The sequence below is a fragment of the Syngnathus floridae genome, chromosome 2 (genome assembly GCF_059516105.1).
Source record: "Syngnathus floridae isolate MCC-2025c chromosome 2, RoL_Sflo_1.0, whole genome shotgun sequence".
NCBI lineage: Eukaryota > Metazoa > Chordata > Actinopteri > Syngnathiformes > Syngnathidae > Syngnathus > Syngnathus floridae.
In genome coordinates, this window is record NC_142414.1 from 17,482,094 (window position 1) to 17,494,057 (window position 11,964).

General features: G+C 40.9%; 2 protein-coding genes across 3 annotated transcripts; one reads left to right on the forward strand and one right to left on the reverse strand.

Annotated features, from left to right (window-relative positions):
- Positions 1 to 36: 36 nt before the first annotated feature.
- tmed4 (transmembrane p24 trafficking protein 4) lies at positions 37 to 2,958 on the reverse strand. Its single transcript, XM_088365591.1, has 5 exons — positions 2,756 to 2,958; positions 1,941 to 2,041; positions 1,603 to 1,728; positions 1,322 to 1,468; positions 37 to 1,243 (listed from the first exon to the last, which is right to left on the reverse strand). Exons 1-5 carry the CDS (start codon positions 2,913 to 2,915, stop codon positions 1,094 to 1,096), a joined length of 684 nt encoding a protein of 227 aa, XP_088221717.1. The 5' UTR covers positions 2,916 to 2,958; the 3' UTR covers positions 37 to 1,093.
- A 220-nt stretch (positions 2,959 to 3,178) lies between these two features.
- ikbkg (inhibitor of nuclear factor kappa B kinase regulatory subunit gamma) lies at positions 3,179 to 11,716 on the forward strand. 2 transcript variants are annotated; one of them, XM_088365555.1, is made up of 14 exons: positions 3,179 to 3,519; positions 3,985 to 4,125; positions 4,908 to 5,167; positions 5,767 to 5,841; positions 6,273 to 6,455; positions 6,759 to 6,820; positions 7,024 to 7,071; positions 7,630 to 7,827; positions 7,898 to 8,050; positions 8,666 to 8,738; positions 8,826 to 8,960; positions 9,294 to 9,430; positions 9,572 to 9,648; positions 9,822 to 11,716. In XM_088365555.1, exons 2-14 carry the CDS (start codon positions 3,987 to 3,989, stop codon positions 10,010 to 10,012), a joined length of 1,731 nt encoding a protein of 576 aa, XP_088221681.1. In that variant the 5' UTR covers positions 3,179 to 3,519; positions 3,985 to 3,986; the 3' UTR covers positions 10,013 to 11,716. The 2 variants fall into 2 exon arrangements, with proteins under 2 accessions (XP_088221681.1, XP_088221691.1); XM_088365565.1 differs by lacking the exon at positions 7,024 to 7,071 and having other exon boundaries at positions 3,183 to 3,519.
- The last annotated feature ends 248 nt before the right edge of the window (positions 11,717 to 11,964 follow it).

Sequence of the window (11,964 nt, forward strand, 5' to 3'; positions counted from 1 at the left end):
TTTTTAACCTATATTTGTTAAGCAGTGCTTTCAAACTTTTTTTATAGCCCAAATGTCTTTATTAAGCACAAGGAGTTGACATCAACATGACTTAACATTTTATGGTTGACTGTAGCGCACCTATGGAGTTGGACATATTAAATGAAACACCTGCAAACAGTAACTTAAAATTCAAACGTCATACTGACAAATCCATACGCTTATGACTTAAGTCTTCCCCATCAATCAATGGAAAAAAGTAAACTGAACCTACAGGATTTTGTGGTATTCCCATACAAATAAATAAGATACAGTATAACAAAAACTCACCCTCCCAAAAATCCACATACCAACCAGCTAGGAATCTAACAGAACTGCATGAACATCACAGAAACAACTTCTAGACAATACCCTCACCTTAGAACAAAGTAAAACACCTCAAACCCTTTGAGACACTTCTAAAAATCTTTTTTTTTTTTAATTGTGTAATTGTAAAGTCGTAACTATCTAGTTGCTGATGAATGTGGGTGTGGCTTATTTGTGTTTCAGTTAGTGATGTTCAGAAATATTTGGGAAAAAATGAATAAAATGCTGTGGTCAGACAAAGCATACGGATTTACACATTGATAGTAATAATTATGTACCGGTAGTGGTTTATGAATGTGGGTGTGGCTTGTTTGTCTTTCACACATCTCCACAACCTTTAAATGGCTGACTCTGCAGCTTGTTGCCTCAAAGTGCAAGTCCAAACAGAAATGAGATGCTGGAAAAAGGGAATATTTCTTAAAAGTATACTTGTTACAGAACCCCAAAGAAGCCATTTCCCCAAAAAAATTTTTTTTTAAATCTGCTTTACACGTAACCAAATGATGCCCAGTAATGTCAATCGAATGAAACAAAAAAAATAAGAAAGGCAACTTAGATGTCGTTCTGTTATAAAAGAATGATCACTGCCTTTTTCAATTTGCACATTCCGTCTTCATTCATGGCCGCTACTCAACAAAAAAAGTCTCTGCCTAAATTCTTGCGTGGCAAGTCTTGGTTCTAGTCATTCAAGTCTGTCCAAAGGTGTCGTGTCTGTCGCTCCCCATCGCTGCTTGTCTTCACTCTCCGGCTAAACCAGTTTCTTAGCTTCGAAAAAGCTCTTGAGGTGCTTCATCTGCCATATGCCCGTGAGGATGAGAATGAGCGTCTGGGCAATGGACCACCAGAGAACGCGCTGGTTGGTGCTCTCGCTGGTCATACGGAAGCGCTCCTCTCGATACTGCGCAAAGACACATCCTTTTAGGCACTGGAGAGCGAAGAAAAGTCAAGCTAGCAGCTTGTTCGATGTATCACTCACCCTTTGGTAATTCTGTTCCTTTTGGATCTGTTCGACCTGATCAAGAAGCTGTCTGGCACGCAACTGCAGCTCGGACAGCTTGTCCTTGGCTGCAATTTCTGGGTAGTTATTGGTATGTTCGCCAACCTGAATATCCAGATGGACTCTCTGCAACATTGGGAAGATCACAGTTAGAATTGCACAGGCCAACAGACTGTGTAGTTTCCAAACCCTTGAGCTGATTCCAACCAGAGTAATCAAATAAGAGGGTGGATGAGAAAATATCAGAAGCTGGGTCCTACCAGTTTGCCTCCAGCAAACAGCGCCATCTTGGTTGAGTTGGAGTGCAGACATATTTGGTGCTCTCCTGGAGTATGAGATGTGAAGGTGAACCGACCATCTGACCCATACTGACGAGACAGGATGACCTGCAATGATCGGACAAGAACATTTTTGTTTTTGCAGTACAGTAGAACACCTCAACATATTCACCATCATGATCTAAATATTTGTGATTGTCCCATCAGGGCTTGCTGTAGTGAGTCATTAATTCCACAAATCTACCTATCAACGCCATTTTTTGTTCTTTTTTAAACTTGATAATCAACATTTGTTTGAATATTTAATGTTCTTTTCATACCTTTGTGTCAGGATCCTTGATCTCAACATGCATTCCAAGTCCCGGTGTGGATGGGAGGAAGGAATTGGTGTGTTTATCCCAAAGCTGAGTACTGTACTTTCCTGTAAAGAGACAAATGCACCTCATTAGGTCATTATATCATTATTTAAAAAATGGAACATAGTCTGCAGACTACTACATTAAAATGAACAAAATGAGTCCCTCTTCTATCTGGTAAAATTGTCAAATGCTAAACCCCCTCATGAATTGAAATGAGTTTGCTCGCACTTTCTGAGCACATTTGTATGAGTTGAAATAGCAAATAATATTTATTGCAAGATAAGATGACCCTGAACCTAAGTGCCACTGAGAACACAACTGTTGAATTTTTATTATGAAAACGTATCAAGTCACTTTGAATTGAGCACGCTTTCACACAGAGCTCATTATTGTTGATTTCTTGGCATGCCTCCCGCATTAATTTATATAATTATTACTAATGACCCCGACTTAATAAAACAAACAAAAGTCAACTGTCAGTGAGTGGATCATCCTTTAAAAAAAAAAAAAAAAAAAAAAGAGCAGGTGAATAATCCACGTGTCCTACGCAATGTCACGAAACCGGTCGACACAATTCCTGCAGTATCTGCCTTGAAACATTCAAGTGTTTAAATGGAGAATCGGTGCGAATGATTAATAAAAATCTTCCGAGCAATAATAAAGAATCGCTATTTGGGAACAATACGATTGTTACAGTCATCTTAACACGTTCAGTGTCCCAAAGCAAGCCAGATGGCTTAAGCTAGCTTTGCCGAACGACAAAGCCAACGTCTTACCGATCACCATGGTTTCGTCTGGAATTTCCTCGATGAAACATTTTTTCTCCGTCTCTCCTATGTGGAAATAGAGTGCATGGCTTGGATGAATCCAAGCTACTATCAAAAGTCCAACCGTGGTGGCGGTAAGCATCTTGTACGAAGAAGGATCTTCCACCATAAGAGCTGAGTAGCTGTGTGAAAGTGACGTAGACACCTAATGCGGAAGAAGGAAGGGGATTTCCTCTAAAGATATAATTTTGCCCCGAGTTTTGTCTCTTCACATACCTCAAATTCCAGGAACCAGCAAGCAAAGGAAAACTGTTTTCTTTTTATATTATGGTTATACTAGTTCAGACAATACACAAATAAAGAGATGCCTCCCCACAAATTTGGAAATCTTTTGTTCGCTGAAAATGTTCTGCCGTAGAATCAAAACTCGGGGTCAAAGATGATTAGCTGTTACTAACAACACTGGCCCTGTCATGTGTTTTACTTTTAACGTCGTCCCACGCACAACGTTTTACGAGAAGAAGAAAATATAGGAGCAGATTTTTAACTGGAGGTAGCCCCTTTTATTAATGTCCGGTCCTTGAATTGTCAACGAGTGCTTCTGAAAACCGAAGAAGTCATTTCCCCAGTAGCCGTGTAAGCTAAGTTGCTACCTGTGTAGCATTAGCCCGCTTGGATAGACTACCTAGCTGGGTTTCTCTCAGGTTGTTCGCGAGCGACTCCCTGACTGCCTGTCTGATTATCTGGATAACAACACTGGAAAAGAATAAAAGGTAACACAAAACGCCTCAGTGTTTCGTTATAAAGATATGCTTAAGTTTTTGTTGATAGTTTATACATTGTTTCACTACTGTGTGGAAACGTTACACGATGACGATCAAGCCGTACGCGACACGACTGTCAAGAGAATATTTAGTATCGGTATATTGCAAGTTTAGTTTTATTTATTTTACTTGACTTTTTCACCATGTTAAAATATGTAAAAATCTAACAAGGCATATTTCCCAGTCCCGCGTTTTCCTCCACTGCCTTTAGGATGACGTAATGTTTTTCTTTCGGTGACCATCGCGGTTCTTTGTATCCATGTTGACACCGTGCTGATGGTAGCGTTACAAATGTTATGGTTCAGGGAACTAGTCCAGTGTGGTGGAGGGTTCGGTGAACGCAAATGGCGTGTTAGCACACATGTATTATTTGGGCGAGATTGGGTATTGATGGGTGTTTACATGTGCTTGTAGGGATGGTGCAGCCCCAACCTGATGGCCCACTGCAGTGGGACATGTCAGGAGATGATAGTGGGGGGGCCCTCAGGGTCCCACCTGAGCTGGCAGCCAATGAAGTGGTCACCAGGTTGCTCGGAGACAACCAGCAGCTCAGAGGTACGTACTGCTGTTTGATTAACAAACAAGGTTGTACTGGCAGATGGCGATCAACTCCATATTTTCTTGTCTTCCTTTAACCCCCACGTAGCCGTGACATCTTTATTTTGACATAACGATTCCTATTATTATTATTTTGTATCTCACAACAATATTGGTCTTTAAAATAGTAGTAAGTTACATGTACGATTAATATTTTTCATCATTTAATTACTCCGAGCTATACTACACCAGACATATTTGGTCGTTAGAAAGTCGAGAAGTGCTGTTTTTTTTTTTTTTTCATCAACTTTATTTTGTGCTAATGTATCAATGACAGTTGTGTGATGAAATTTTTGTTTATTTTACTGTGACTGGCATTATGAAATGTCTTTGTCCAAATGTTCAAAAACTTGCCTGACAAATTATAGTTTTCAAACTTGCCTTTTAGGAAAATTCCTACTTCCCTTACCAGATGCAAAATACAATACTTCATTGTTGCATTGTATTAGGTGCGCTTAATACCTTGTTTATTTAAGTTTTCATGATTTCTGAGACAGTGCATTGCAGAAACTGTGTTCAAGGATATTGTGGTTTGTGGTGATTTTGTAAGACAAAGAAAACTAAGCAGAGCTGCACAGGCAGTACCACCAAGCTATAGTTGAGTATGTACATGGTTTTACGGTTTGTAATTTTGAAACTACCTCTCAAGAATTGACGTTTTGATCAGTCACCTTTACGGAATATGCATTATGTGCATCCATTTGACAACTTGTGCCTTTTCCCATCACGCTGTCTTTTAGAGGCCTTACGGCGAAGCAACCTCGCCTTACGTCAGCGCTGTGAAGAGATGGAGTGTTGGCAGAGAAAGACGAGGGAAGATAGGGAATTTCTCAGTTGTCGTTTCCAAGAGGCCAGGGCGCTGGTGGAAAGGCTGGCACAGGAGAACCACTCTTTACAAGGCCTGGTGAATGGACCGGCCTCCTCATCCAACCACTGTTGTAGCTCCAGCCAGACTGAAACCTCTTTTCCAACCAAGAATGGCCCTCTTGATCAGCCACAGGTTGGTTCTTTTACAAAGCACCATACATTTTAATACATTTACCACTGAGCCAATCATACTACATTGGCACCCAGCAAGCGACGCACTGCCAGATGCAAGGAAATGCAAGCTTTTCTTTTGCAGAAGATCCTTGCCCACGGTGTCTAAAACATGGGCGTATACCACCTGCATTCTGAGTGGAGCAGGACTTCACAAATGTAGTAATGCTTCTTTTTATATGTAGCATATAATGATGTATAATTTGGTCATTGAGTCCCTTGAGAGCAGCTTTACAAATCATTCTTTTGCAAGCTGTATTTCTGAATTGGTTGCACAAGAGTAAAAAATATTAGGAAAACCCTCAGGTACAGCAATGTAAATGTCTCCTTTGAGTGATTTTTCTTCACCCCATGATGGAATCATTGAAACAGAGGACCAAGTAGCTTCGACAAAATATGTGGAGAAACGTCCCCGGGCTTTCCCCGCATTACCAACCTGTCCCTATTTGTTCATGAATAAACAAAAGAGAAAAAAGAAACATCCATCGAGGGAAGCGCTATAGTAAAAATTATAATAAACAAGCAACTTTAGTCAATGAGTTCCTCTCATTTTTCTTCCAGATCTTGGATCAACGGGAAAAGAAAACAGTGGAGGAAGCAGATCAGCACACACAGACAACTCCTCCTCGTAGCTTAGTAAGAGTTGAGGGGACATCCCAGCATGCACTGTGGGATCGACTGTATTTGTATAATTTCCATCTAATGAGCATATATGACTGTCAAGTGCAAAACAAAATGGATCCCTGTTAGCTCTGTTGACGCAAACTATCCTTATCAGCATGTAGCACTACACTACCAGTGCCATCTTTTGGGAAAGAACTAGTGCTACACATCCAGCTCAAGGCCATTTAGGCTTTGTGGCTATTTCTGGTGTTGCTGGAAGCCAAGTTCTCATATGAATGGACCCTTTAAACGATGGGACACTATCATGGCATTATCTCACGTTATCCTATCAATTAGAACACCGATACTTGCATATGGTTCCTCTCTAATCCACTTCATCTTCATCCAATAGCTCCCTAGCAACTCATTCAGAATTCTGTCACAGTGCATTTCTCTCTCTACAGCCCGTTCAGGGTGCAAATGACTTCCTGCAAGTGAAGATCCACAAAGAAAAGCTGGAGGAAGCCATGCGAGATCTGAAAAAGAAAAATGAAGAGCTGGAGCGACAGAGAGACGAGGGCGAAAAAGAAAGAGAGCGAATGCGTCGCTTCATTGACCAGCTGGCGGCCAAACTGGCCCAAGTACAGGTAACGGCGATATGCTTTGGCCCAAATTGCACACCGTGAACTTGGGTGGGCTGATTAATTGATTCCATAGCTCAAAGCATGTTCCCAATGACGTGCACTTCTTGCACCAAAAGCATGACCGTGAACAAAGTAGAATCAGTGTTGCCAAATGCAAAATATTTTTCGGACCCCTTCGTCTTGAGTTTTGCATGTACAAATAAATGAATTACCATTAGTCTTATCCTAAAATTATTGCTAGTAGTTATTGATAGCGTATCAATTTTGCATTTTGGTGCAAAAGGCTTACTTGAATGTCTTTGACAGGCAAGCAGTGCTACTGAGGAGGCTGTTCAACATCGCAGCGAAGCCCAGCACTCCTCTGACTGGTAGGATCATTTATGACAGTTCTTTTCCAGGTTTTCAGTTTAACACGACTAAAATGTCCAGTGTGTCAACTAATCTTAACTTTGTACGCACATGGAATCTTCCAAGAGTGCTTGTCGTGTTGGTTTTTATTCTTGTAATTAATCGAAGTCTTATTTTTGCTACATCTACTTCCTTCTCCCGACATTCTTGTTCTTTGCACCAGCTCTAGCCTGGCTAAACTCACAGAGCAGCTTCAGGCCACGCAGGGCAGGTGAGCCCACAGCTCTGTGTGGCTTTTCTTTCTGGTCAAATGCATGTCTTAACTGTTCTGCACTGTGTTCCTGCTTTTGTCTGTGTGGCTTTACAAACATTGTTAGGCCCAAAACCAAAACATGTCTTTAATTTTGTCACCGCATATCTTCTAAGCGGTCGTGACACAAGCCATTTTTTTTAATTTCCAAACAACAGTATGATTTTTCTTTTTTACATCTTGACTAAAACTTCCATGAGCAAAGTTATTTATGCCCATTCTCCATACAGGTTCATTCTCTATTCTAATGTTGATTAGAATGCCCTTGATGCTAGATATTTTGCTAAAACTGTGCAAAAGATTGAGTTTTTTAAAAGAGAAATAATTTGGAAAATTGGTATTCTCCCACCCGAAAATTATACAATCTTTACTTTCGAATCCTCACTGAGTCATCATACTTATGCCTAATGTAGATGTATGCATAATTTGATTCCATCAAACATGTATTAGAATTCTTAACTGGTCTATTTTCCCTTGTGTAAATGAACATTAAGTTAATTATGATTCAATTATGAATAGGTATCGCGAACTCGAGGAGAAGGTGAAAAACCTGCAGAAGAGTTCCGCACAGCGTGACAGAACCGAGGCTGCGCTCAAACAAAAGGACAAGGACTGTGAGGCCCTCAAAGCTCAGGCAACGTCTCTCTTAGCAGAACTCAAAGAGAGGCAGAGCTGCCTGGAAAAAAGCGAGCAAGAACGAAAAATGCTGGAGGACAAGTATGCAAACGCTCCAAGTTGTAGTTGAGATTTACAAGAATGTGAGCTCATATGCTGTACTTGTGTGCAGATTGGGCAGTAAGGTGAAAGCGCTGCAGGTGGCAGAGCACGAACTAGAGCAGCAGAGGAATCAGCATCATGTGAACAAGGACAAGCTTATGTTGCAGATTCAGAGCTTGGAGCAAGCCCTCAAGACAGAGAGACATGTTGTCACCGAGGAAAAGTGGGCACACGCACACACTTCAGAAATCGTTGTTATTAATTCCAATATATTGTGCGCATTCCTGTGAAAACTGATTTTACCCAGTTACTATGCGCAGTTTTAATATGCATTAGATTTTTGGGGGGAAGGGGGAGTTCATAACCTAAAAAAGCCCAGTACGGTGCAAAACGTGGTAGAGTGGCTAACATGGCTGCCCTGTAGCTTCCTTTATTGTTTTATGACGAGGAAATCGCCCCTGCCAACATAGTACGTGTTGTAGCCTCCTCTGGTCTACTGTTTACCTATTCTATTTAGTATGAGAGCAATGTAATGCAAAAACACGTGACCAGCTTCGATCTGTTGATGGCGCTGTGGCGAATTACAGCTAATTGTGGAACTAACACACTTAAACAGCAGAAGGAGTGTTTTGAGTGGACTGTCTATTGGTTCCTGTTAATTCGAGTTTCCACTGATTGTTAGTTTTATTATACTGTGTCTGTGAACGATCTACTTGATTATCTGAATATAAATGTAATATATCTTAAATCACCAAAATGTTGGGAGAGATGTTTAATTGTTAATCTGCTAGCAAGTTATGAAGTGTAATTCAATTCTGGTATTCATTTACCCTCTTAGGAAAAAACTGACACAGCTTCAGCATGCCTACACGTGTCTTTTTCAAGACTATGATACCATACTCAAGAGTGAGGTAAAGTAAATTGAACAATAAACGCCTTACTCATGTAATTTGCTGTACTTTTAGCATGTGAATGTTTGTGCCACCCACGTTTTCCAGAGAGGAGATCTGTACAGCCGGCTGGAGGAGGCAGAGAGAGCGCTGGCCTTGAAGCAAGACCTGATTGACAAGCTAAAGGAGGAGGTAGAGCAACAGAAGGGCTCACTGGAGACTGTTCCCGTCCTCACCGCGCAGGTACAAGTTCAGTCGTTGGCCTCTTCGGTGGGCATGATTAACAGTGCTTATTTATAGAGGTGGGGGGGGTTAGGGTTAGACATTTATTCTTACGTTTGAAATGGGTCAAAAAGCTCCAAACCCACACAGTACACCATGTCAAAACTTGCCATAGTTTTTTTGTCATGGGTTAAGCAGGAACACACATCAGTCAGCTGAATGTGGTTGTTGTGGTTCATAAACCATTAGTCGTACATTCCTGTCAAACTGACACATGACTTTCTTCAATTAGAGAGTTTTTTTGTATTTCGTCTGTGTAAAGCTTGCTTCTCGTCCATCTTAAACTGTGTTCAGGCTGAGATCTATAAGGCAGACTTCCTTGCAGAACGAGAAGCAAGAGAAAAACTAAACCAAAAAAAAGAAGAGCTGCAGGATCAGCTGACTCATGCCTTGGCTGAGATTGACAGGCTCAAACAGGAAGCTGCATCCCGGTAAATATTCCTTGCTTGCTTGTCTCCTGAGTGAATCTGGTTAAGATTACATCAAACATCTGCATTTGCTTTTTAATGCATGCAACATAATCTTCGATTGATGTCTTAAGTGGGTTCATAAAGCTATCCATACTGTTTCAGGGCACGTATGGAGCAGATGAAGTTGAGGCATCAGGAGGACTTTCCAGCGCGAGTTCCACACATTGTGCCTCCACCAGGTACATTATTACTTCAAATAATGTTGAAAAAATGAATACTGTAAAAAAAAAAAAAAAAAATCTTTCTGTACTTGACATGGGGGACGTTTGTGATTAAGTTGGCTTGTTACATTGACGGAGAATGTAGCAGTACAGCGCAAAAATATTTTTGAATGCTTGTGCTCCATTATCAGATGGATTCTCAGCCGGAGTGTTCAACACGGCGCCCCTTTCATCCTGTTACCGTAATCCAGGATTGGGGCCGCCTGGTAATCAAGGAGCAGCAGGAGTTGAAGATCTGCCAGAATTATGTTGTCCCAAGTGCCAGTATCGGGCTCCAGATATGGACACGCTGCAAATCCACGTTATGGACTGCATACAGTAACAGATTTCAGAGTTCATCTTCCCTTCAATAATCGACCTGCCGTACCATTATAATCACTGATAGGTGAACTGAATAACAACGTTCTCACAGTAGCACTTGTCATCGATTAAAATTTTAGACTTTGGCATGTCGCCACTTTACCCTCCCCGTTTATTTGATTGAATCAAGATCTGTGGAGGAGGGACTCGTACGCACCACACGGGATCGAAGAAAAGGGCATCAAGTGACCCAACAGCAGGATCGTAGGTGCTAAATGTAATCGATATATTTGCAGGGAACAGTCGATCAATGTTGCAGAACAGAAAGGTACTAAAGCACTGTTTTTTTTTTTGTTTGTTTGTTTTTTAAATAAATGACTGTCCTGTTTTGTTGCTTAGACATGCAGTATGGGGGCTCTTCACGCCGGAACAGTTTTGCTGGGCAACTGGAGAGTTTAACACGCTCCCTCGATAATTTGTACAACAGAACAGGCATCTACTACTAAGTAGTGCCAATCACCCTTGTAAAGAATGTGAGTGTCTGCCAAAGGGATGTGACTTTTATTTTTGTCTAACACCAAGATCCAAGGTGCATCCAAAGTCCATGCACTTCAATCCAGCCGAGTTCCTTTCAGATGTACTGGCAACCCGGCCGCGCACAAAGGAGTCTGTTAATCGTTTGCCGTAGTGACACACTGTCAGAAGTTTTACGGAGTTTACGCCGAAGCTGTTTCAGCTCCCAAACAGTATTAATCTGAAAGTTATAGTGATATGGCTGAACGGTGTAGATGGGCGCGGGAGGGGGGGTGGTCCCTATCCAGCTCGGTGTGTAGCCTGAATCAACGTTTTGGAGTCGCACCTTACTTGCATTTAAATGCAATACACGTGAAATCAAGTTAACCTAACACGGAAACTTAAAACAACGATGATGGAATGAAGATGTGCCAAACACAGGACTGTTCTCGTGAATGAAAAAAGTAACGACAGCATCGTATTCCTCTTGACCTGGTCCACCCATTCACTTTTTGCTGTAGTTTTTCCAGTCTTCATTTCTGTCTTTTTCCCTCTTTTGTTGTTTGTTGCTTCTCCCCGGTTCCGCCTCCTATATTTTTTTTCATGTAATTATTTGCCTGCAGCTCGGCAGACAAGATGTGCTTTTGCACTCGGTGCCTGATGTCTTTTTTTCTTTGTCCCTCTTCACTCTGCAGAGATAGTCGTATCCTAAGAAAGGAATGGCTGATGTGTGTGGGATTAAATATGTACTTTAATTGTCATCCATTGTTATTTAGTAATAGTCAATCTTTGAACCTAAGATATATTTAAAATATACAGTGGAATCATCCCCCCCCCCCCCCCCCCCCCATCTCCCTGAAGGGTAACGTGAGCGGATAACCTAGTGAGCTTTAAATTAAGGTGTATATTCAAATATGGTATGTTTTGGTCATAAATGTTTGCATTACCTCAAAACATATCTGTACTAGAGATGGTTTGATTCTTGGTTAACAAAGTAGCCATTCTCTTTGTACTTTGTCTGTGTATACTGTTGATTACATCACAGAGGACCTTTATTGTGTACTTCTCCCTGTAGCTATCAATTATCTGAATGTAAGCGCATTGAGGTCAATGTTTTTGTGATTATTGTCTGTAATGATGGATGCTCTGTTGGTGAAGTGGAAGTTGTTTTAATCTGTTGATAAATTCCGAAATAAATCAGTTCTTTGGCTCACACGTGATGCTGCTAACTGCTGCTTATAAACAAAAAAATATAACAGAATCATATAAAGATAAATTTTTTGACTAGGCTTATTAGAAACGTAGTGTTAATGATTATCGGCCTGTTATTAATTCAAAATAAGTTTTTAAAAAAACTGCTCGCGCGCCCCTGATATTGACAAATGTGTGTAGGCTGTTTAGACTACGATGTTTTCAAAATTAATGTTGTAAATTTTCTATATTGTGGTTCTGTACAGCTCT

Bases quoted from the DNA above. Each gene is read 5' to 3' on its own strand.
- tmed4 (XM_088365591.1), bottom strand. From the start codon at position 2,915: ATGGTGGAAGATCCTTCTTCGTACAAGATGCTTACCGCCACCACGGTT. The intron at 1,729-1,940 runs GTATGAAAAGAA...CGATCATTGCAG, and splicing joins TCAAGGATCCTGACACAAAG to GTCATCCTGTCTCGTCAGTA. The intron at 1,244-1,321 runs GTGAGTGATACA...GTCTTTGCGCAG, and splicing joins AGGAACAGAATTACCAAAGG to TATCGAGAGGAGCGCTTCCG.
- ikbkg (XM_088365555.1), top strand. From the start codon at position 3,987: ATGGTGCAGCCCCAACCTGATGGCCCACTGCAGTGGGACATGTCAGGA. The intron at 5,168-5,766 runs GTTGGTTCTTTT...TTTTTCTTCCAG, and splicing joins GCCCTCTTGATCAGCCACAG to ATCTTGGATCAACGGGAAAA. The intron at 8,051-8,665 runs GTGGGCACACGC...TTACCCTCTTAG, and splicing joins CATGTTGTCACCGAGGAAAA to GAAAAAACTGACACAGCTTC.